This window comes from Labrus mixtus, chromosome 2 (assembly GCF_963584025.1).
Source record: "Labrus mixtus chromosome 2, fLabMix1.1, whole genome shotgun sequence".
NCBI lineage: Eukaryota > Metazoa > Chordata > Actinopteri > Labriformes > Labridae > Labrus > Labrus mixtus.
In genome coordinates this window covers 30892877-30917876 of record NC_083613.1, presented here as the reverse complement: position 1 = coordinate 30917876, position 25000 = coordinate 30892877, and the positions used below count along the sequence as shown (strand labels likewise).

Sequence of the window (25000 nt, the reverse complement as noted above, 5' to 3'; positions counted from 1 at the left end):
CCGGACTCTCTTGCAGTGAATAATCACACTTGGCAGGGAGAGTTTTTCACAATTGATTCGTCAGGCCAGATGATGACATCGGGGGTTGACAAAAAAAAAAAAAAAAAATGCATTTTCAAATATCAGCGATGGGAGTCTTTGGATGTTTTTAATTCACCATAGAATCTTACATGAGAGATAAAAAGCTGCTGGCCCTCCTTTGTGACTATTCAGAAAGTGAAGGTGGCTCATTTATGTTGATATCCTTGAGCCACTGTCTGCAGTGGATAAAAGCCTCATTGTCCCCCACTATGTGTGTGTGGGATAAGTACTTTTTGTCTCCTCTCTTTTGTTTCGTTAAGACTTAGTTTCTCCTCACAAATCAGCTCTTGTAACTCTAGATATTGTGTGACACCCAGCCTCTCCCTCTGGGCCAGAGATTGTGTGTTACTTCCAAACGGGTCATGGTCAGAGCTAGCTTGCCAGCTCTTTGTGAACACAGTGTGTGTGTGTGTGTGTGTGTGTGTGGGTGGGGGGGTGGGGGGGGGGGTTTGAGCAGTAGATCCATCACAGCAGTGCTGTGTTGAACATTGCTCTGGCTGCCAGGTTGCAGGACACTGATGGATAGAGCCAGCGCACCTGTGCAACACGGCGTAACGCTGTGGCCCTGAACGCGACACACAGCCCCCGACTCACATAAGTCAGCAGAACGGGGGGGGACGTGTCTTGTCCTTATAGTGTGTATGTCCCATGTTACAATGGTATGACTCGTGTTTTTCCCACAATCAGAGGGTATACACAAAGCTAAATATAGCCCTATCTTTTCTTTCCACTTTCCACAGAAGGCAGACAGCATGCACGACCTGCTCCTCGATGTAATCACATGGGTGGGGATCCTGCTGTCGCTGGTCTGCCTCCTTATCTGCATCTTCACCTTCTGCTTCTTCCGTGGACTGCAGAGTGACCGCAACACCATCCACAAGAACCTCTGTATCAGCCTCTTCATCGCTGAGTCACTCTTCCTGGTCGGGATCAACAGGGCCGATCAGCCGGTAAGAAGGGCGGGGGGGGCTTTCTGTGTGTGTGTGTGTGTGGTGGACAATACATATATCACGTGTGCTTGCACGGTCTTTGTGCCATGAGGGACACGTAATGAACTGTCCATAACTGTGATTTTTATGCCTCCATGTTTTTGGGGTTGTCCTTGTCAAAAATGCGATATCTCAGCAAAGCACTGTGGGAATTTACTCAAATTAGACACAACCCTTCACCTGCACATCAAGATTATCTAATGGGAATTTTGGCCTAACATCACGGTCACTGTTACATCACAAATCAAATGTGTGGTCATAAGTAAGACAAAGCCACACACATAAGATAATGTGCCAAAGTAATGACATTTTGAACATCAGAGAGGCAGACGCAGGCTGTACGCACGCAGTGAGTCATTCATTTACATAAACAGAATAATGAAAAGCACAATTAAGAATCAGGTGGATGTGAGTTTCACGCATGGTTGTGTTGTGTTGTGTGATTAAAGGATGTTTAGGGCCCCGAGAGGAAGAAACCCTGCAGGAGAAGAGAGTCTCTGTCAGATAGGAGAGGAGCATGGAGCTTGTTGATTTCTGCCACAGTGATCAACAATGTGCTCCATATACCTGCTGCATAACAAAAACAGAAGACATAACATATGCAAACAAACAAGGAGACAGTCACAATATCCCCAAAAAGGTCCACCGCACTTGTGCTATTTAAATGTCCTGTAAAAACACACAGAGGGGTCGATTGGGATTTGATGACGAAACGGGTGATTGTGTAAATCTGCTGTTCTGTCAGGGTGTATAAAAATATGGATGTAGCATGAGTGACGTCACCCATTGGTTTCCGAAGAGGTGAGAAGTGGTGCACCCACCACATTAGAAATGCTATCCCCACCTGACTTCAGTGTGCACCAATAAAGAAAATATTTGAACGATCAGGTTGTAAACATGTCAAATTCTGCTGTAAAAATGGGATTTTTTACAGCGGTGTTTTTCTGGTGCTTTGGGAGGCAGCCTCTAGTGGACTGTCGAGGAACTGCAGTTTTTTTTTTGCTCTTCCCCATTGGATTCAGCATTAACACCAGAGGTTGCCGCTTGGTGTGAGGCATCCATGTTTTAGAGTATTCCTCTTCTGTGCAGCGACATCAATATTTGATGCATTGTCTATCTGTCCTGGCTGCAACTTTGACTTTTATGAGCATACATTTACAAGGACTCTGCCTCTGCTTTTTGTTTCTCTCAATTAACTTACACAAAAATATAAATACAGCAGAACAGGAACTTTAACTTTAACAAAATCAAGTCAAATCAGTTTTACTTCTACATATCCATATATTGCAAATCAGAGATTGGCCTCAGGGAGATTCACTGTCTGTATAGAAAACTACTTCCACTTTTCTCTCTGGAAAGAGAGATACAGTGTTTTTTATTTACAAAGTGACTGCCTGACAGAAGTTTCAAAACTAGGAGGCGGTTTTCCCGTTTTTTTTCATTCTGTCCTGGCAGAGGTTTGGCAAAACCGTCCACTGATCAATACCACCGATCAGACTGCGGTCTTGGCAGAGCATGTTGTGAAATGTTTACTAACTTGCTGTCGGTGGTTGACCACATTTGCCTCTAGGTGAATTAAAAAAAAAAAAAAAACTGCGGATTTGAAGCATGCAGCACTCCCAGGATAAATGGAAAACAGAAGTTTCTCTGGGTTGGATATATGTGTATTCAAACCAAGGTTAAAGGTTAGCACCAGTCACCTGCCAAATACGGGTGATTTTTTTTGTAGTGACGGGTGAATTTTCTCAACTTACCAGTCACAGTGGCTGGTAAATAACAGTAAGGTTAGAGTGATTTTAATACGACAGCTCAATAAGCTACATTAGCCTTTGAGGACATGTGACTCTTACCAGACTCAAAATAATCAACTAAAATCTTTTTTTTTCTGATTATGAGCGAGACAAAGAGCATGTCAGTATGTTCAAGTTGAAACCGTATTCGCTTCATAAAACAGACGATCGCTTGAATACTGTAAGCCTTGATTTGATATTATACGTCATTACATTATGCTGCAGGTTAAAAAACAGTGGCAGGTAAAAAAAAAAAAAAAAAAGAGTGACCGGATCCAAACCAGCCTAGATCGTGCAACTTTATCTCATATATTGTGACATTTAGTTGTGTTGTTATTCTGCAAAAAACTCAGTTTTCCATGACGTCATTCCTTTGATTAATCATGTTTCAGTTTGTGGCTAGATTAGGACGGATCGCCAACCCCGGCAGGAAAGGAGAACACAGTGTAAAACAATGAGGTTGTTATTCTGCTTAAATGGAAAGATAACCTAAATATAATAAATATGTAGAGTGCAAAGACCTCATTTGGTCGTTCTTTAGTCTGTTCCCAGTTGCAGCAGAAGTGATTAACAATACACACAGTACTTATTACACTGGCGGGTTTATTGGCTGGATATTGTGTTCCAGCTCGTGCATTAGCTTTGTTTTTAGCCGAGGTTATATCTATGCTGCTCTTCAGCGTTCTCTTGCCTTTGTTAGTCTTTCCCCCCCCCTCAGGCTACAGTAGCTGCAGTCGATCACTTCTGCCAGGGAATCCCTGTGGTTGTGAGGAGGATGTTTGTAAAATGATCAAATGTTCACTAACAAAGCCCACGTGAGGCGGCATGCTGACTAAGGGTTGAACCTTTGTCGTTTTCAGACGAGACCCCGGTGTGCACACATCACTGACCGACTGAAAGATAAACCTGAATACCTCCAGTCCTGTTTGGTTGCGCGGCCCCTGATTGTGAGGCCGTTTATTTGTAAAGCACAATTCAAACATGGAGAAACACACACTTTAAAAACTTTAAATAACATGAACAGAATTTTAAGAAATACGACATCGAGCTAAAAGAAGACACTAAAACGCTGAGCATATTAAAACATCTTAAATGAGGCGATGACTCATCAGTAAGCTAGTGGGAGTGTGTACAGTGTTATAGGGCTTTCAAAGTGATGTAGCTGTATCGACTGCAAATATTGATCATGGAAGAGCTGGCAGACAGGTGTCGCTTGCTTTCTTGCTTTTTTTGGTTTGTCCCCTAGAAAAACGTATTGTTACTCAATTGCAATTAAAAAACTGGAACTTTGGACTCACAGTTGTGTGATGTAAACAGGAACAGAGACAGGCCAACGTCACGTCGACATTCAGTCCGGGGATCTTCCTATCGACTCATTTCCCTGTTAATTCAGACAGCTTGTCTAAAGTGAGGAAAACACTCAGAACACATTTTATTTACCCTGGATCAACACAGGATTACAGCGTATGTTAAACTGGTACAGCACCTCCAGCCTTCGGTCCTTACACACATGTCCACATGCTCGTACTGGTTACAAATCGCACCAGTCAAGTGGTTACATATAAATGCCAGTTTGACCTGACACACCCTGCATATACAACTCTCCATTTTCTAGACCAAAATACGGCCAAACTGGGGCACCAATGGCCTAGTGGTTATGTCGCGCATCCCATGTATGGAGGCTAAACCTCTCCTTGCAGATGTCATGGGTTCGAATCCGACATCGGCCCTTTGCCGCATGTCATCCCCCCTCTCTCCCCTCCCAACATTTCCTGTCTCTCTTCAGCTGTCCTATCCAATAAAGGCTACTCGCCATCCGTCCACTGCGCTGGTTTACATCCAGGAAGTAGAGCATTATGGCAGTAGCCATTCAGCTGGAGCTACAGCCCCATCTAGTGGCGGGCCGCTGCATTACAGCTTATACACAACATTTGATCGGCATTGTTGGCCTGAATTAATGCAAATATTCATAATTAGTTTAGTTTACTAGCAGGGGTTTAACAGTCATCTAATCCCTCATTCAGACCAAAGTGATGTTGATTATACTATAGGTAACTGTGTCAGTCTGAATTGGCTGTATGTCATGTTTGCATCAGAATATCAAGCACTACTCAATGCTCGTGACTCCTCAGGGTCGGCTTTACATCAAATGAAAAAGAGTTCATAAATTCAGCATGCTCCACTTCTGTGTGGTTGTGGCATTTATTAATAATAGTGAAACCTCTCAAAGCCCCTCTTCTTTTATCAGCGCTGCCCTCTTTAGAGTAGCAAGGTGATCTGTTCAAATTGACTCTTAACATGTGATCCTGAAAGTGGTCCTTCTCTCTCTCTGCAGCTCTGGAGGCTCGTGCACATAGGGCTAAAGAGAATTCACTAGTAAAACCCTAATTTGTCATTTTCAGTTGTTTTTTTTCTTTTACTCCCACTACACAAACCGTACCAGATTGGGACTTTCCTTCACGGTTAATGAGGCGTGACTTTTTTGCTGCTCATGTGGAACTGTGCTCAGCTTTCTGCAGCCCACAACTGCAGAGCAAGAGGAGGAATAACAAAATGTGCAGCTAGCTGTGGAAGAAAAAAAAAAAAAAAGACTCTTACCTGACTCTATTGTGGGCAAAAAACAAACACATTGGCGAGCTCCGAGCTCGAGCATTACCTTGTTAAACAACTCAAAGTAATGCGTGTGCCTTGTTCACGGGGTCCAGGGATTGGTTGAGCTTTGTTGCATGTAAATTACAATTCAGAAGCTGAAGGTTATACCGTAGGCTGTTTTACTCACAGTGAGTAGATCAAATGTACAATCCCTATTCCCGAAAAAAAAGTGAGACAATAAAACAAAATGTGATGATTCGCAAAACACTGAAACCACTTATTGAATTGAAAGTAGCAAAAAACTACAAATCAAATGCTGAAGGGGAGAAATGTCATGGATTTTGGGAAATGATGTGACAAATTAGAATTTGATGCCTGCAACACGTTCAGACAGAGTTATGTTTACTGCTCTGTTGCATCATTTTTTTCTTTAAACAACACTTTTCTTAACGTTCTGGGAGCTGAGGAGACTTAATTTGTCTAATTTTGAAAGTGGATTGTTCCACCGTTCCCGCTCGATGGAGGATATCAGCTGTTCAACAGTTCAGGGTCTCATTTTGTCTAATTTGACCAAGCAGAGCAAGTTCAGCTCTGGCACTACAGAGCCATGCTGCTGTTATTTGTCCAGAATGTGGTTTGGCATTGGAATCATTAATGCAGAGCAGTGTGAGGGTCTGAGGGCCTGCGGATCACGGCCACCCAATAATATTGTTTTTTTTAGCCTTGTCTGCTGCATTTAGAGATTTTCTTTTCTTCTAGACCGGATTAACTGTGAGATGTTCCATTAGGTGTGTTTTTTTTTTAAGCATTCCAGCCTCTTGTTCCTCCATCCCAACTTCTTTGAAACCTAATGAGCTGTGGCTTAATTGGTAGAGTCTGTAGCCTCTGAACTGGAAGGTCGATGGTTCAATCCCCAGCAGCAACAAGATGCAAACAGGAACATATGGATGGAATACAGTTCCTTTAACTGGCATCAATTGATAATGTGTGTAATCATTGTCAATTTGGGGCGGCTGTGGCTCAGTTGGTAGAGTTGGTCGTCTCTCAACTGGAAGCTCGGGGGTTCGATCCCCAGCTCCTGCAGCCACATGTCCGATGTGTCCTTAGGCAAGACACTTAAGTTGCTCCCACTGCTTCATCTGCAGTGTATGAATGCATAAGAATGGGATTAATTACTTCTGATGGTCACTTTACTCAGCAGCCTCTACCATCAGTGTGTGAATGTGTAGGTGTGACCTGCGGTGTAAAAGCACTTTGAGTAGTCAGAAGACTAGAGGAGCGCTCTAAAAGCTCAAGTCCATTTTTCATTTGTCTGCAATCAAATTCAAAGTGTGCATATCATTTTCCAAAAACAGTCTCAGGTTAAAAATTTAACATTTTGTCTTTTTGCTATTTTCAATCAAATTTGAGATTTCAGTGTTTTGCAATTCATCACATTTGGTATTTGTTTTAATTTTACACAACGTCCCAACTCTTTGTGTATCAGGGGTTGTACAATGATGTCATGCGTCGCTCTTTTTAATATCGTCTTTCTACATGTGTTTACTCTCAGGTTAACAAAGCACAGCTGCAAATGTTCCATCGCGCTGAAAGAAACAGTTCTTCCCCCCCCCCGAGGTCGTGCAGCATGTTTTTTGTTTTAGAGTCCTTCAGCTACAGTTTGTGAAGCAGTTATTAAATACGATTGGGTTTTCTAAACAGCACAAAGCTCCTTTTTCCTAATCATGCACAGTGCCGTTTTTTTCTTCTTTTTTCGCTCAAACATCAGGGTTGACATTGTCTGCATTTGAGTCACAGTCAGCGCTGCTCAATCCATATGGTCTGCATTCAATACGCCAATCATGGATTAGGACTTGGACAGAGGCACTTCCGCAAAAATCCCTGTGGGTTAAATATCTGTGATGAGACATTCTTCCTATAATTCCTCTTGGCAAGGTCGTCCAAATACAATCAGCATATAGTGTAAGGAGCTTTGACGTGTGCACGCACTGCCGTAGTATTGCTGTAGTATACAAAATAACAGATCTGGACGTTTTGAAAAAGTCTTCGTCTCAGGTGGCCTGTGTTGTCTTTGAGCTGTTTGAATCGTTGCAGAGTGTGTGTCTTATTGGAGAGGGAGTGTTCAGGGCCGCATCCTTCATCTCCTCCACAGTATTCAGCAAGCCTCAGAGCAGCGTCGTCCGCCCCGGGCGTCCTCATTCTCGCTGCAAGCACCCATGTGATTGGATGCATTTTGACATTGAGGCTGGCTAATTTTCTGTTTTGTGCGTCTTTGTGTGGGAGGGATCACGTTTCTTTGTTTGAATGTGTGTGTGTGTGTGTGTCTGTGTGTGTGTGTGCCATTCTCCTGTTAATTACTGGTGACTATTTGTGACCTCCATTAACATCCTTAGCGTCACTTAGCTCGCTGCCGGTTAAGCCAGTAATTCCAGCAGGAAAAACTAAATGACTTTGCATAAGCAGCCATGTTTTTTTTTTTTTTTCTTTACCTGTGTGTGTGTGTGTGTGTGTGTGTGCGCGTGTAAGCCACACTGTGTGATCATTAGAAATGGAAATGAGTGACTCCCTCGCCCCCTAAACTCATTGTCTCTCAGACATTAGGTAATTGTCTCTCGCCGCAAACCCCTCCATTATAAAAAAAAAAAGAAAAAAAAATAGTCTGTTAGCTCTCCCATTCAGTGATTTAAGAGTGACTCTTTAGATTAGAACATTCCCATGAAGGACCACGTCTAATTCTTCGGTCGCCTTCTTTTCTTAAGCACCCCCTCTCTCTTCTTCACGTCCTACTGCCTAAATTGTTAATGCAGCTTTAGCTTTGATTACCCGCTCTTATGTCTCTACTGCTCGTCCTTTCTGCTGCTCAGTCTTTTTTAGTTTTTACATGTTTAGAGGACTCTTTTTCTAAGTATTTTATCATCCTCTGCCTCCCTCACTGGTCACTAAGCGAGGGAAATAAAACCCATTCACTCAGTTCCAGAGAAATTATAACCGCTGCTGGGAACTGATGTAATACTTTTAGATTTCTTTTTGACCTTTTAAAGCCTTTATTGGAGAGACAGGACAGTGGATAGAGTCGGATGTAGGGGAGAGAGAGAGAGAGAGTGGGGAATGGCATGCAGGAAAGGAAACACAGGTCGGATTTGAACCTGGTCCGCCCGCTTTGAGGACTACAGCCTCTGTACATGGGCCACACGCTCTAACCACTCAGCCATCGGCACCCGATTAAACAATTTACTTGATATTTGACAATAATTATTCCTAACTACGAGCTAACTTAAGTGTGCTAACATTAGCATTGCTAACACAACAATGCAGACCACAGGCAATCATCTCGAGCAAAGGACGATACAATGTCCGCCGCTTGCGCCAAACTTCTTTGCGCAATGTGAGAGAAGGGGCGATGGAGGTGTGTCACTGGAGGAGAGCGGAGGCCTCAGCAGTTTGTTTTGGTTTCATGCTGGTGCTCGAGGGCGACATCTACTGGATGAAACAGTCGCACGTTCTTCCTTTAACGTCTTCATTTCCCCCTCATGTCAAATCTCTTTGAATGCCCTTCATGTTCCTCATGTCGTGATTTTAAAGTCTGTAAAGCACCTTGAATTGCTCCATGTATAAATACACTCGCCTCTCTTTAGATTCAGCTCTCAAAACGTGTCTCTCAAAAAACGTATATTTAGAATCTAAAGTGATGTGACTCTCGGTTTTTCCTGTGCTTTTTAAAATGTGTCACACTTTGTGTGTGCTTTGTCTCTTTCATAAAAAAAAAAAAAAAAGCTGCTGAGTCATTTTTGCAGCAGTTTCACTTATAATTGCTCATCCTTGGTATTGGAAAAAAAAAAATAATTTTGTATTTTCAAGTGATTCCAAGTAGTTCAACCTCCTAAGTTCCTCCAGCCCCCTTCCTTCTCTCTCTCTCTCTCTCTCTCTCTCTCTGTCAGGTTTTAAAGGACTCTGCTCCTTCGGTAGATGCTGCGGCAGCCACTTGTTAAATACTTGTTATCTCTGAAGATAAATGTCGTTATTAAGAAGGTGCTAATATATCGCTATCCATAAATAATGTTGAGTTCTGTCAGCTCAAGTTGCCGTCATGATCAGTCCTAATTGTCAGGACCATCTGTTTCTATCTTTTTATGTCTTTTCGGCTAATGGCAGCACATTCTGTAATTCCTCATATTTTCTCCCCCCATGTGAATATGACAAACGACTACTTTCTGAGTCCGACTCATTCCCCTATCGCCTGCAGTGTTGGTGTCTTTTTTCCCACTCACTAACTCAGCAGCGCAAGTGTCCACCAGATTAAATATTTCCTCAGTGTCTGTCGTGTGTTACTGTATTTAAAATAAAATAAAAAAATCCTCTTCATCTTCTCTTCCCCTCAACAGATTGCCTGTGCCGTCTTCGCGGCCTTGCTCCATTTCTTCTTCTTGGCAGCGTTCACCTGGATGTTCCTGGAAGGCGTGCAGCTCTACATCATGCTGGTGGAGGTGTTTGAGAGCGAACACTCCAGGACTAAGTACTTCTACCTGGCGGGATACGGAGTGCCGGCTGTCATAGTGGCCGTCTCCGCCGCAGTGGACTACAGGAGCTACGGCACCGACCGAGTGTAAGGACGTAGGGGTGGCAGAGAGAGAGAGAGAGAGAGAGAGAGAGAGAGAGTGTTGTGGATGATGGGGCGAGGGAGGAAGGGGAGAGAGAGAGAGAGAGGCTTCGAGTGCCTGCTGTCATTTTGGCTGCGTCTGCCGCGGCGGACTCTACAAGCTGTGGCACTTCTGAAGCATCAATACAGAGAGGTTGAGAGGGGAGAGAGAGAGAGGCAGCGAAGAAATGAGAAGTAGGGGGACAAGCAGGGGGAGGACACACCACTGAGTGCCTGCGTGAGCACAGCGGCAACAATGTGTGAATATGGAAGGATTTAACTGGCAGGGTAGACGGGAAGGCGGTGCAGAGGGCAGCAGGCTGAGCGAGGAGAGGAGTGATTTAAGTACGAGAACGAAGGGATGGAGGAATGGAGTGATGGAGTAGTCGGTCCATACTGGCTTCCCTGGAGGGAGAGCAGAGTAGTGCGTTGGAATGAGGGCATACATTAAGATCGTAACATATGCATGCGAGCTTGACGCGTGCAACTGGAGGGACAACGGGGTGAAACCAAGAAAAGGCAGCAGGTACCTCATTCATATGAAATACATGCATAATAATCCACCTAAAAAAATGTACTGGAGTGGACTTAATAACAGTTCCACATGGGTGACTTGTCCACTCTAGTACATTTCTGCACCCTGAAAAGAAGCCAACTTTTTTATTCATACAGTGCATATGCATATAATGTGCATAATGTTCACATAATGTCTGCGGTCGCTGCGCATGTCCGTGACCTGTCCTCTGCCTTGTGTTCATTGTATGAAATCACAATGACTACAGAGGACTCGAAACAATACGCAGTGTGTGGAAAATCTTCACTTTCTCATAAAATGAGCGGCTCCATATAGAGAATGCAAAAACGACGGGGGACACTATAGGCCTGTTAAATGATTCACAGGCTCAAGAGGTCATGTTGTCAGCTTCTCATGGGGCCTTTTGTACACAGACGCTGTCAAATAGAAGAAAAAAAAGGGTTGAATTTAGCAACGTTTAACCGTCAGTTCACACCGGTCCTTATGCTGCGAAGATCAATATTTCATTGTGGGATGATCATTAAAACATGAGATAGTGAATGCCAAGCTCTGGATGAACAATCCCATTGCGCAACATTAGCTTCCAGCCTTCTCGAGACAAAAGAATTGTTTCACAGTAAGAAAAGCAAAACGAAGTGATGTGTTTTGGAGTTTGGATGTTTCTAGGTGACTCATTTCACGGTTTTAAGTGAATTAGACACAAATTTAAGGGGCGCTAGGTGGCCGAGCAGGCTGCACGGGGGTGGCAGTGGTTAGCGCCTGCGTGTTCTCCCTTTGCATGCGGGGGGGTTCTCTCTGAGTACTCCGGCTTCCTCCCACAGTCCAGAGACATGCTCGTTAGGTTAATTGGTGACTCTAAATTGCCCGTAGGTGTGAATGTGAGTGTCCGTCTCTATATGTCAGTCCTGTGATTGACTGGTGAACGGTCCATGGGTGAACCCCCGCCTCTCTCTCAATGACAGCTGGGATCAGACCCCGAACGGGAAACAGCGGTATAGAAAGCGGTATAGAGAATGGATTGATGGATAGATGGCCTAGCGGTAGTTCACGTCCCATATGGAAACTATAGTCCCTCTAGCAGGTGGTTCAAGTGCGATATAGTATTGCAGAAGGTTGGCGCTGTGGCTTCACTTGAATACAGTAATTGGAATGTGATCATACACGTGAAATTTGAAGCAGATCATACAAAGCATACGAGAGTTGCGGCCACTTCCTGTTTGATGGCGAGACATCCGTCGCCATGGTCACGGCATTTGACACAGATGTTTGAGATTGAAAAGATAGGATGGCAAAGGTCTTAGGATGATTAAAAAAATAAAAAATAAGGGGAATATGAGCGACCGTGTAGGCATGGCTAGTGGTAATTAAGAAGTAGTACCTTCTAGTTGTCAACAGGTGGCGCTGTGACTGAAAGGCAAATGATGTGTTCATTTCTAAAGGGTCCTAACTCTGATGAAGCTCCAATTAAAAATTTAACTGACCGCTAATTCCAGAACGAACTACCGACGATGACGACGTTCAATCATTCAGTCGGCTAATTGAAAACCTCCCAAATAGTAACGAAGAGCTCGTCACACAAACGATGCTAAAACAAACTGATTTCACTAAAAGTGTGATTCTCTGATCTTCAAAAAAAAAATCTGTATTCCTCACAAACGATCACGTGTTTCCGCTTCTTTTTTTTTGTGTGTGTGTGTGGGGTTTTGAAAAGAAGTATTTCACCGCAAAGTTCCTCTCTTCAAAAAAAAAAAAAGAAGCTGAAACTTAAGTTTCATGACTCATTTATCAGTCCAGCCTTGAAAATGGGGCCACTTATCACATTTTGACATAACACATTGAGACAAAAACCGCTGGAAATATCATCCGCCATCCCTGCTGTGTCACCTTGTCACCGATTCTCCCACACTCGCTCGCTCGCCACTGGCTCCGAGTCTCATTCGCCCTCCTATAATGAAGGTTGCAATGACTTAGCAAAGGAGCCCTAATCGAGGATACGGTGACACGGGCCGGGACCCGTAATGGAGGGCTCTCTAATGTGGTGGAAATTGAAAGATTAATAATTCAAAAGCAGCTGGTCATGAATCAGTCGGCCATTTTGCTCCAGAGCTTTTTCTCTGACTCCCCCTGCAACCCGTTGGGTCTGACCTCAGTGGAGGGCACTCGGGGACGTCTTTATTCCTTTCCACCCAGCTTGCTGTAATTGATGAGTGAAGACGTTTCGGGTGATATAATTTAGCATACAGCCGTATATCTTTTACTACCAATGCTAAGGTTGCGGTCAGAAATGAATGTGTGTGGGTGTTTGTGTGTGTGCGCAGGGGGAATACGTGTGTTCATGCATGTCGTCTAACTCTGAGTGTGAAGGTGCATGTTTGTGTGTGTAGAAAATGATGTGTGTGTGTGTGTGTGTGTGTGTGTGTGTTTGAGTGTGTGTGTGTGTCCCTCCGCTCCCCTTTAACCTCCGCACAGCCGTTCCCAGACTCCATAAATAGCCCGGTATGAGGGCTGCATCCATAACTCAGTATTCAAATGAACACAGTCATGTCATATTTTTGCCAGCGTAGGATGCGGCCATGTCATATATCTGAGCCCTAAGGGGGGGGGGGGAGGAAAGGTTTATTTATCACGGGTGCTCATCCCTGGCTGTCTGCCGCTCTTGTTTTGATGTATGTTTGAGGTAGAGTGCGTAGAGTCTATTTCCTTCATCCTGCAACACCTTCCTCACTGTTCTTCATCTCTTTCACTTTCTCAAACCCCCCCTTTTGTCCTCCCTTTATCCCTCTATGCATTTGATATACTGTATATCATGTAATGTACTGCTCTCTCCCCCCCCCCTCCTCACCCCTTTTGTGTGTGTATGTGTGTGTGTGTGTGTGTACTATGATGCATGTCCTGTCCTCTCATGGTAAATCCTTGCTACCCTACATCCATCTGAGACTGGAGCACGTATTAATCCCTATGCATCGTTTCCTCTCCTGTCCCCCCCCCCCCCCGTTTGTCATGCATGCATGATGTCTCTGTCTCTCTCTCTCTTTTGGAATCTCCCCCTCTCACTCACTCACTCTCTCTCTCTCTCTCTCTCTCTCTCTCCTCCATCCTTGTCTCTCTAGGTGCTGGCTGCGTTTGGACACCTACTTCATCTGGAGCTTTATAGGCCCGGCAACGCTCATCATTATGGTGAGATACACAAACATGCATCCTCACACACACACACACACACACACACACACGCACACACATATTAAACAGACTCTAGTAGCTTTTAGCTCTACAGATCTCCAATCATATTTTTTACAAAAGACTGCCGTGATAGAAAGAGAGTCTGAGTTACTCGGAAATGACGCTACCTCTTTGTGATATTCAGATCATCTCTTTGGTAATAAAGGGGGGGCACGTAGCCTAGTGGTTAGTGTGCGTGCCCCATGTACAGAGGCTGTGTTCCTCTCTCTCTCCCATGATTCTGACTCTATCCACTGTCCTGTCTAAATAAAGGCATAAAAAAAGACCCAAAATTATTTGTTGGTCATAAACATCAATAAACTACAGATTCAGATAGATGAATGGATACTGGTTTTTTTTAAGATTTATTTTTGGGGCTTTTTGGGCCTTCAATGGAGCGATAGGACAGTGGATAGTGTTGGAAATCAGGGAGAGAGAGAGAGTAGGAAATGGCATGCGGGAAAGGAGCCACAGGTGGGAATTGGGCCGCCCGCTTGGAGGACTACAGCCTCCATACATGGGGCGCTCGTCCTTACCTTAGCGCCCCGATGGATACTGTTTTGATCCCAGGGGAAATTGAAGCATCCAGTAGTAGCAGCTTTCAAGACACATGACATGAAACATGTGTTACATCTAACAACACCCACCCCACCCCCCCCCCCACCTCCATGTGTATGTTAATCCAGACAAAAGTCTAAATAAAAACCGACATATAATCAAACCCTTTACAATTTCAAATTAGACCTGTACAAAAGTATTAAATCAAATGAAAGACACATTATGTTAATAAGACGTGTTTATACCATGTAAATAACAGATTAAATAAGACAAGCAGCATTTATATGGTAAGGTACAGCCGTGTCTGTGTGGAGGTAGTGTAATGAGTCCATGCATTCTTTAAAGGTGCTTTTGTGCTCATGTAATATTCACTAAACTAACACTGAAGTGTCTAAAAGCACAAAGCTGCCTCTTCGACTGAAATGTTTTCTGTACCGTGTTTTTGACTCTCAGGTTTTGAAACGGGCGTCAATATCGTTTGATTTTTTTTTCTCCCAGCGTTGAGTGAAAGTTAAACATTTTTTGGTATGGAGACAACTCGTGCTGATACCTCAGGTTTGCCTTTAAGGTGTTTGTTAATCTCCTTCAAGGTTTGCCCCTGATCTCCTCAGCAGTCAAGGAGGATCTGAGGACGTCAAAGTCATAATTCCCGCTCGTGGATTAACTCCAAAGGTGGCAACATATTCCAAAAAGAGCTAGAAATCCTTGGAAGGTCACAGAGGACAAACGGCAGATAATGATAAGAAACTCGACTAAGATGTGTAGCTCTGAGGCACCTTTTTGATGATCCAGACAGAGTACCCCCCCCCCCACACACACACACACCCCCCAGCCTTCTTAACTTAGACTAATTACACAGTAAAAAAAAGGGAAAACACCGTCAGTGAACTCAGGCAGTGTCAATGACTGAACTAATGCTCCACCAGTCTGCACACTGTTCTGAAGAGCAGTCACAGTCAGCACACCTTGAACGAGTAAACAGAGACAGAAATAGAGCTAGACGAATAGACAGGCACTCAGACAGAACAAGGAAAAAAATATATAAAAAGGTAGTGTTTGGGGAGAAAAATTAAGAAAAAAAAAGAGATGTTCCCAATTAGGTGAATGTCGGCGCACACACACTCAAGCTCTGTACTCATTTAGGAAATGTCAGGCAGGCTATCAGTGATCTAACCGAGGCTGTAAGTGGCAGTGGTGCAGGTGGGACTGCTCTGTTATGACTCTCAGCCCATTGGTAACATATACCGGCTCAGAGACCCCGCACAGCCAGCCCAGACAGTCATTATTACACCGCCCAGTCTGTGCATTAGCAGGCCAATAGAAAAGACAGCATCAGTGAGAATTGGATTTCTTTTGTAGCAATGATCCTCACTGGATATAATGACTGCTGTATTTTCCCTCATGCTCAAGTGTCTGTTTTTTCTTTTTTTTTTTTTTTTGAGCACATAAAGAGATGTTGATTGTGGGCTGGAAGTGTGTCCCTCAAGCCAATTACCGCTGGAAGGGAAAAAAAATCAAATGATATGCATGGTTTATGACTGAGTTGTTGTGGTGACATTGTGTCTTTAATTAGGCATATTGTTGCAGGATATCAACTTGTGCGTAGAGTCTATTTCCTTCAACTTGTTTTCTTGTGTTTCTTTTTCCCCCTGTGTTGTTTCTTTTTTCCAGCTGAATGTCATCTTCCTCGGCATCGCTCTTTATAAGATGTTCCATCACACGGCCATCCTCAAACCAGACTCTGGATGTCTGGACAACATCAAGTAAGTGCATGCATGCGTGCGGTCGCTGCTGTCATACCAGCGCGCCTGGTTTTGGGGGATGTGGGTGTGACTTTTTCATGCTCGGATTAAGTTAAGGGAATGATTCAGCCCGTTGGGAAATGCATTTATTACCTTCTTGCAGAGAGTTAAATCAGAAGATTGATAGCACTCTCATGTCAGCCCGGTCAATATGGCAGCTGAAGCCAGCAGGCTGTCAGTTCAGCTTTGCATTAAGACAGGAACATAGAGTGTATAGAAGAAGTGGATGAAGCCTTGGTTCTGAAAAAGTAGAGCCCATGCTCAAGTGGGTTACATCTGAGTTATTTCTAATGCTGCCTCCACTGTTTGCAGGATAAACCAGACATGGAGAATATACTTCATACTTGATTTATTACCGCAGAAACATCATAGAAATGGGCTAATTTCTCGATTCCGATTTGTAAGTGTTCATTAATGGTTTCAAAAAGCCAACATGGCCACCACCACATTCAGTGTGTCACAGTGGCTCCGCCCACTGCTTTCTATGGACTTTACTCAAAGGGGAAAGCCAAGGAGCTTGTCTTTAACTGAAGGTTCAAAACTATTTCTCCCTCCAGCGCTTCATTAAGAGCTCTACTGGATATCATGTTTGTTTGATTCCAAAGGGGAATAACCAGAGAGGGGAAAAACACAGTATGTGGCAGGGCTTAAGAAGTCGGGAACTAGTTCCGCATCACGCAGCAACCTCAGGTCTTCTCCCAAATACTGAAGTGCATTTCCTCAAGAATCCACTTGAGACAGGCTGCAAAAAATCCCCAGAAGACCCAACAACACACATGTTAAAATGATTTTTACAGCAGAAATAAACATGTTTACAGCCTGATTCAGAAAACAGCTTTGGCCTGAAAAGCTTTTTTCTTTATTGCTACTCACTGTGCAGCGGGCATTTATAACTCGTCTGTTTTGATTATATTGATTATAGAGTTTTGCATAATTAGCGGCATGGCTGATCTGACTGACAGGCAGACTGTGCTAGCTGTTTAGCAGGAGGCTAAAGTCCCGCCTCAGCTCCACCTCTGGTGTGCTTTGGCATGGTACGAGCACAAGCACGGGTACTCAACGTGGACGGACTTCATTATGGAGAAAGCCTGGAGTGCTCTGTCTGTATCTGACTCAAAGTGTACTTTTTTTGTTTGGGAGTCCGCCTGTGTTGTAAACTAAGCACGCTTCATGATCACCTAAAGCCATGCATGTGTTTCTAATACGACGTTATGTAAAAGAGGTAACGGTGCTCAGGCCCGGGTTCGTCCTGGAGCAGTGTGAGTGCAGGCGGGCGGGGAAATAGGAAGGGGGGGGGGGGGGGGGATCGGTACAGGATAACTTTTCATAGTGTATGTTAGTTTGAGATATAATTTCCCATATGGACATTTCCACTGAGACTATGTCCGGCACACAACCCTCTGCAAAACAGGAAACTCGTTTTTTGTCCTCACAAAGAGAAAACAAGATGTGAGCTGTTAGATTTTTCTTTACCTTTCTGCTTCCTGCCTTCACACTTCCCTAAGCTGCTGACTTCAGCTTCACATTTACCTCACAGACCGGACAGTGGCATCAATCTCTTTAACGTGTGACCATGTCCATCAGCGTTATGCTGTATGTTAGCATGTCACACGCAGCACATTTCAACTCCCTCATTGAATCCATCCTGTTGTCTTACCATTATGACTATTATTAATATCACTATTAGTGAGTGTCACTGAACTATGACGTCATTCCCACTCAGCGCTGAGACTCTGTGTGCTAAGCTAACCAATCAGGGTCGTGTTATTTGTCCTTCCAGTGCAGCTCGGGTTCAAAAAAGGCTCGGTTTAATTTGAACAACATGCCGAGTCTCAGAGCTCAGAGCCGCCGGGAACTTCTAATGTAAAGCACGAAGGGGCTTACTCATTTGATTTATATTCCTGCCGATGTTTCTTTAACGACAGCATTGAGTGAGACTTGGACTTCATGAGGGAAGATTTGAAGAAACAAAGACAAACCAGATGATCTTTAGTGCAGTTAAGGAAAATGTGGTGAAAAAAACCCCCCCCAAAGAAATCTGACAATTAAAGAATGACTTCCAATTTGATGCTTTTTTTTTGAATGTCTTTCCTGAGCACACTGAAGGCTGAATAGATTTTAATCTCTCTCACTTCATTAGGCGTGTCTTATAGTGGTTCATTTACTTGTTAATCATCATCATGCCCTTTTCCTTCTTAATTTTTTCCCCCTCCTTTTGTTTTCTTTGTCTCTTTAACTCCCAGCCATCATAAGTTGTCTTTGTTGTGGATTGGGCTCTGGTAAGGCCACTCTCCAATCAGGAGGCTTTTTTTTCGTCTTCCCCCGGAGACATTTTGATTGGCTTGCTTGTCGTTTTGATTGGGTCTGTAGAAGCCGCCCTAGACTCCGTGCATATCCCTGAATTAACCATTAACCCGCCTTGTTGGAGTTGAATGACTTGTTGACGTGTGATTTGTGAGCTCCTGTGACCTATAGACTTTATGTGCTCTTGAAATATTCTAATGGTGTGATGTGAACGAGGGCAAACAGAGCTGAGAGAAAAAGCCATGACTCAGGGGAGCACTGCAGGGAAGAGGTGAGATGAAGGGATGGAGAGGAGAGGAGAGGGGTGAGCGTACCCTTTTATTGAAGAGGGTCGTCAGACGAGCTTTATTGGAGGTTCTGTCTCGCCTGAACGGTGCCACAGAGGGCAACATCGAATCAATCACCTGAGTCTCACTCACTTACCCCCCTCCTCTCTTTTCTCCCCTCTCTTCCTTCCTCCTGACTCTCCTAATATCCCCCCCTCTGTGCTCTTCATCTCTACATCCCCCGTCTTTCTCACCTTACCCTTCCTTTTTCTTTTTCTTTCTTTTTTGGTTCTCCATCCTCAGTACGAGAGGTGATCACCGCCCGGTCAGCCAATCAAATTAACAGGCATCTTCGCAGGCTGTGGAAGACCTGAAACTGTGACCTTTAGTGGGAAATGTCATTTCTAATAGCTGTAATGTCCGTCTACTTACTGCCCGGCGAAGCCACTCGCATGGCCGCACACACACACACACACACACACACTCACACAGGGGACACATTACAATGCATACACATGCCTTGGACACCATCAAATCCCTCGGACATTTGGCCTTTATGACTCACTCCTTCCTGCATAGGATTTATTTAGAAACGGAGGTTCACAGCCTTCAAAACTTTGACTTAACTTTAGTTTCATTAAGTTCTCAGTACCACAGTCGCGCCTCAGTGTCCACTTCTTCCTGTGGAAACGTCTTCCAAGCCTCCTCCGCCTCTACGCTTGTGAACCGGCGGTGTGAGATGGAGTTTGGATGGAACTTTGGAAAAGTCTTGTCCGCTCGACTTTCTCGAAATTAGAAGGCTGACGTCAGCTAACTTATGACCTGATTAAGGCAGATGTTATCCCCCTCCGTGCAATGAGACCTTTAGAAATACACTCTGCATTTAATGTGACATATCAGATGAGAATGTTAAGTTGTTTGCAGCATGTGCATTTATTGATTTCTCCCTCTGCAGGTCTTGGGTGATCGGTGCCATAGCCCTGCTGTGTCTGCTCGGTCTGACCTGGGCGTTCGGGCTGATGTACATCAACGAGAGCACCGTCATCATGGCCTACCTCTTCACCATCTTCAACTCTCTGCAGGGCATGTTCATCTTCATCTTCCACTGCATACTGCAGAAGAAGGTGAGGGAGACAAACGGAGACAAAGCTGAGCAGAAAGGGACAAGACAGTGTGACAGGCGGACAATGATTACAAACACACAGGGACAGGGACACACACACACACACACACACACACACACACACACACACACACTAACACACATGCTAGCACTGATCAGCGGGGACACCAGAAATCTCTGCAGAGCTGTCACAGGTTTGATCGGTCAGTCAGTAACCCCTGCCGGCTGCTCATTTCTCTCACTCTTTCCCTCTCACTACCTTGCTGTCTCTCTCGTTCACTGCGTGTTTTCGCCTCGTGGCAGCAGGTAACAAACCGAGCTGCCAGTCTTAACAGTGTTTCTGTTTCGAGAACAGCAAAGGAAAGGTTTTCATCATTAGGTGTGGTCCTCAAGCTCTGAAATACCTCACTGAAAACTTTGATTATATTGAGCTCTAATTGTTTTAAATGTTGGACACAAAATACATGGTGTTGATTTTTGTCTTTTGAGAATAGTGGTATCGTAGCCTAGTGCGGTGGTTCTCACCTGTTCTAGCCTCAGCACCCACCACCACCTCCTTAAATGAAGATCGTGCCCCAAATTTCTGAAATGTTTTAACCACTCAGATTTATTTTATGAAAAGTAGCGCAGTTTCGGCCGACCTCAGTCCAAACAAAATGTGACAAAAAAAAGCTCATCTTAGATATTTTGCAACACATATTTTCCAAGGCACATGTTTGCGACCCAAATAAAAATGGCTCTGCGACCCACCAGTTGAGAACCACTGTCCTAGTGGTTATGTGGCGCGCCCCGGGTACTCTACAAAGTCTTTAGTCCTGTTGCAGCGACTGCGGGTTAGACTTTGAATCATGAATCCAGAATCGTTATAAATCGCAAATCATGACCCCCCAAGAATCAAAATCCAATCCAATCATGAGACACCCAAAGATTCCCCGCCCTGTTGCTGACCAAACACACCTGTCCTGTTGCAGCGACTGCGGGTTAGATTCCGACCTCGACCCTTTGCTGCATATCCCTTACTCGCTCATCCCAACATGTCCTGTCTCTCTCCAGCTGTCCTATCCAATGAAGGCCAAAAGGCACAGGAAAAATAACTTCAGAAAACAGTGGTATCTTCTCATATTTGGGGTCTCAACTTTTAAATGCCAATATGAATATTCAGGCCGAGCTTCAAGCAAGTGAGCCGCTCCTGACTGAAGCCAGCTGTCACTCACAGCTACAGTGAGACACGCTGATCATCTGGGACTAAGTGGCTCAGAAGTAGTTCATGGTAACCGATGACTGAGGAGATATCATGCCAACTTTTAGATAGTGATTATCAGTGCAGCAGAGTCTTGATGCAGCTGTCAGGCAGCCAAGAAATAAGGTGTTACAGAGTCCAAAAATGATGTTAACTGGAAAATGTCTAAAGCTGTGTTCACACTGCCGGTAAAAGTGACCTGAATCAGATTGTTGTGTTCTCGTGTGACTCAGATCTGATTTTCTTTATGACAGCGTGAACAGCTCAAGTCACATGCAATCTGACTTGGGCCTCTTTCATGAATATGGATTCTCACATGAGTCTGATACAGGCCACATTTAAAAAGGAATGTGAACAGCCAAACAAAGAAAACTGGGGATCTGTGCAAAAAAGAATCAGAATGGAGCATCAAGGCATGCAGTGTTTGTCAGAGAAATCCTCAAACAGCCGCTTCCAAAAGATTGACGGTAGAGTGCGAGCATTATGTGTCTGAAAAACAGCATGAAGGTACGCCGCACCTGCACCCTGGATCCTAAGAGCAATGCTGACCAGAGGACGGGAAACATGGATTTATGTAAAAATCAGGATTCTTATCTTATGTTCTTTTTGGGGGGGCTTATCAGTCACTCCCTGCTAAGTGCTAATGCTAGCTCTTTAACTCAGTTGAATGGCAAATAGAGCAGCAAGAAGTTCAGCCAGTCTCACAGATGACTGGAGTAGATCCTGAAGTATGTACTAATTCATAAATAGACTTTGAATCATGAATCCAGAATCATTATGAATCGGAAAATCGTGACCCCCCCCAAGAATCAAAATCCAATCGAATCATGAGACACCCAAAGATTCCCCTCCCTGTTGCTGACTAAACACACCTGTATTTCTTTTCATATATCTGTGAGTGTACAGAAGAAAGGTGAGAGATCAGTCACGGTGGCGTCCGCTGGAAATGATTGAAAGATGAATTAATTACATTTAGATGGGATGATTCAATCTGAAGATATTGAAAACATTTTCATTTAAAAAACAACAAGGATTAAACACACAGAAACAAAACATGTTTTTTATTTCATGTGTTTGCATCATCATTATTTTCAATTAGAATTATTTTCTCGGTTAAATACGATTTGGTCTCCACAAAGTATTTTTAGTAAAATGAGTTTTGAATGAGGGGATCGTCTTCTATTCATAGCAATCCTGTATTTATATCTCTTAAGCGGTGACTGTCCTCTAATGGCATCAATCTTACACTAAAACCCAGCCCCCCCCCCCCCTCCCTGAAAGTGCCCTGTCGTTCTGTACAGATGACCTTCTATAAATACACGTTTGTTTTTTGTGTTTGTTTTGCGTTTAGGATTAGAGGCATTTGGGAGCGCATATGTATCACTTTGTACTTTAGAATCATAAGTGGTTTCTAGGAGAAGCCTACACATCCTTGGATATATTTTTCTTTACAGAGTCTCCCACACACTGTCAGTGCCTGGGAGTGCAGCAGAGGGGGTTTTGGATATGGGAAGAAAATTCATCAAATGCTTAATACTCTTGTCTGGCAGCAGTCCCACAGAGAGTTTTTAGTTTTAAGTGTGTGACCCCGTAAACAAGTGGAGTGCTTATGTGTGTGTGTGTGTGTGTGTGTGTGTGTGTGTGTGTGTGTGTGTGTGTGTGTGTGTGTGTGTGTGTGTGTGTGCTGTTATACTTAAGGTATGTGTGAGGCCATGGGATCAGGTATCCTGAGAGATGTCCTCAGAACAGTGCTGAGGTTTTCTTTGGCTGCGGCCCAACTCGGTTTCTCCCAAGATGCATTGGAGCGACTCTGCACACAGCTGTTCAAACAGAGGATGTAGCAGAACACGCCTGCCAGTCCAACAAGCTTGTTAAAAAGCAATTACAGCGCTATTTGTTCTAACTTGATTGGGATCTACATGCAGATGTTCTGTGTGTACAAGTGCATCATATGCCCCCTCCCCCTCCCCCTCCCCCTGTAGGATTATGTCCATTTCAGATGGATGCAACGGTAGAAATAACATTTGGGGGTGTATTTCAATGGGGGAATTCTGATGGCGTTAATCCTTTCATGTCTACATATTTATGGAGATGGTGTTTGGACAAGGAGTTGAGGCCAGAGGAGAACTTAGCAGGAACACTGAATCAACTGATCCCCTCCCCGTCTGTTTCTCTCTGGGTGTGTCATCTTAGAAATACGCCGATGTTTTCTGCAAATGAAAAGTGGAGCGTCATTCCTCTGCCTTTACTATATGTCCTCTTTATGTGTATTAACAAGTACAGGCCAGTCAAAGAAGTGATCCACTGCCCTTTAAAAAAAACACCTTTCATGAATCTCTGACAATAAATAAAAACAGCACTGAGCAGAATTTGTAATGTGAGTAAAAGTCAATTAAATTATCAGCGAATCAGGATGCCTGTGTGTAACTCCGCCTCCTCTTCCCGACTCCCCCCGTGTGTGCAGGTGCGCAAAGAGTACGGCAAATGTCTGCGCACCCACTGCTGCAGCGGCAAGAGCGTCGAGACGTCCATCTCCTCGTCCAGCAAGACGACCACGTCGCGGATCCCGGGCCGCTACTCCACAGGCTCACAGGTGAGCTTACCTGCCTGCACACCCGGACGCTACAGCACAGCAGACTCTCAGGTGAGGCCGGAGCACGCCATGAAGGGTCTCTGGGTTATCTGCTGACACATGATGAAGTCAATGTGTGTGCTGAAAGTGAGATAACCCAAACCCTTCATCACATTATGATGCTGACTCACGGGCTCATGGAGTGTACAAAAGCATTGACGGGTGATTATTTCCCCTCCACCTGTTCCTCTCCTGCTGGTTGTTGCTTTACTTTTCATTTTTAAAACCTCTCCTGCACTAATTTCCCTCCTTTTGCACATCATTGCCCCGTTTATTACGTTTTCTCACCTTTTTTTCTTCCCCCTCTGTTGTCGTCGTGTCTTCTCCTCCCCTGACTCCTCCCTTCGCCTTCTTTTTGATTTTTATACCCACCCCTCTTCATATTTTCCTTTTCTTTACCCCTTCCTTATCCACCTTCCTACTTCCCCCCCCCCCCCTCTCTCTTCTGCTTTCTTTCCTCCTGTGTGTAGAGTCGAATCAGGCGGATGTGGAACGACACTGTGAGGAAACAGGAGTCTTCCTTCATCACTGGAGACATCAACAGCTCCGCCACGCTCAACAGAGGTAACCGCGGGATACCTTACCGTTTGCATCCTCATCACTGTCACCATATCAACTTCACAAATAGCAGGGGGCTCAGACAGCACCACGCTGTCATTTAGCAAAGTGGTAGGAGTCTAAACTTTGGATAATGGCGCTGTGTTTTTTTGAAGGGAGGAAGAGAAGCCGAATGAAATGTTAATATCACTTACAACTTATTTTTTTTCTTTTCTGCTTCTTCAAAAGACGGCATTATACGAGGGAGAGTTAGGAGCACACTCTTGTCTAAACTGGAACATCAACCGGGGTTTTTTTTTTTTTTTTTTTTTTGCCTCCTTTAAAAAATCCACAGTGCTAAATGGGACTTCTTTTTCAAAAGGATCGTCGTCTTTTCAAGCCCTGAAGTTAAAGTGTGCGTGCACGGTCTCAAGCTGAAGCCAATGGGCCCTTTAATATTGCTCTTTAACTTGCGCGGAGCCGCTTCAGATCAACGTTTCATTAGCCCAAAGTGTAGTAGAGGTGTTTCTCTTCAGAGGAGGTGACTTCTTCTACTGAAGTCAAAAAGGTTTTTTACGTTTTTTTAACATGAAAATCTTTGTTTGGCTTGGATTGTTTTGTTCTTATCAAGGTGGAGTCATTTAAAGTCTTTTAAATGAGTCACAGGCACCTTTTACGGTATTTTACTGTAGTCTC

The 25000-nt window shown here is 44.2% G+C and overlaps 1 protein-coding gene across 11 annotated transcripts in view; it reads left to right on the top strand.

The window, feature by feature from the left end:
* The window catches only part of adgrl3.1 (adhesion G protein-coupled receptor L3.1), a 117609-nt gene that overhangs the window by 82253 nt on the left and 10356 nt on the right, over positions 1-25000 (top strand). For 6 of the 11 annotated variants that reach the window (XM_061061306.1, XM_061061350.1, XM_061061331.1 and 3 more), the window contains 7 exons: positions 822-1031; positions 9835-10055; positions 13734-13800; positions 16072-16163; positions 19728-19896; positions 23600-23779; positions 24238-24331. In XM_061061306.1, coding sequence (XP_060917289.1) covers positions 822-1031; positions 9835-10055; positions 13734-13800; positions 16072-16163; positions 19728-19896; positions 23600-23779; positions 24238-24331 — 1033 coding nt within the window. The remainder of the gene's footprint in view (positions 1-821; positions 1032-9834; positions 10056-13733; positions 13801-16071; positions 16164-19727; positions 19897-23599; positions 23780-24237; positions 24332-25000) is intronic. The other 5 variants (XM_061061374.1, XM_061061366.1, XM_061061357.1 and 2 more) reach the window with 1 other exon arrangement.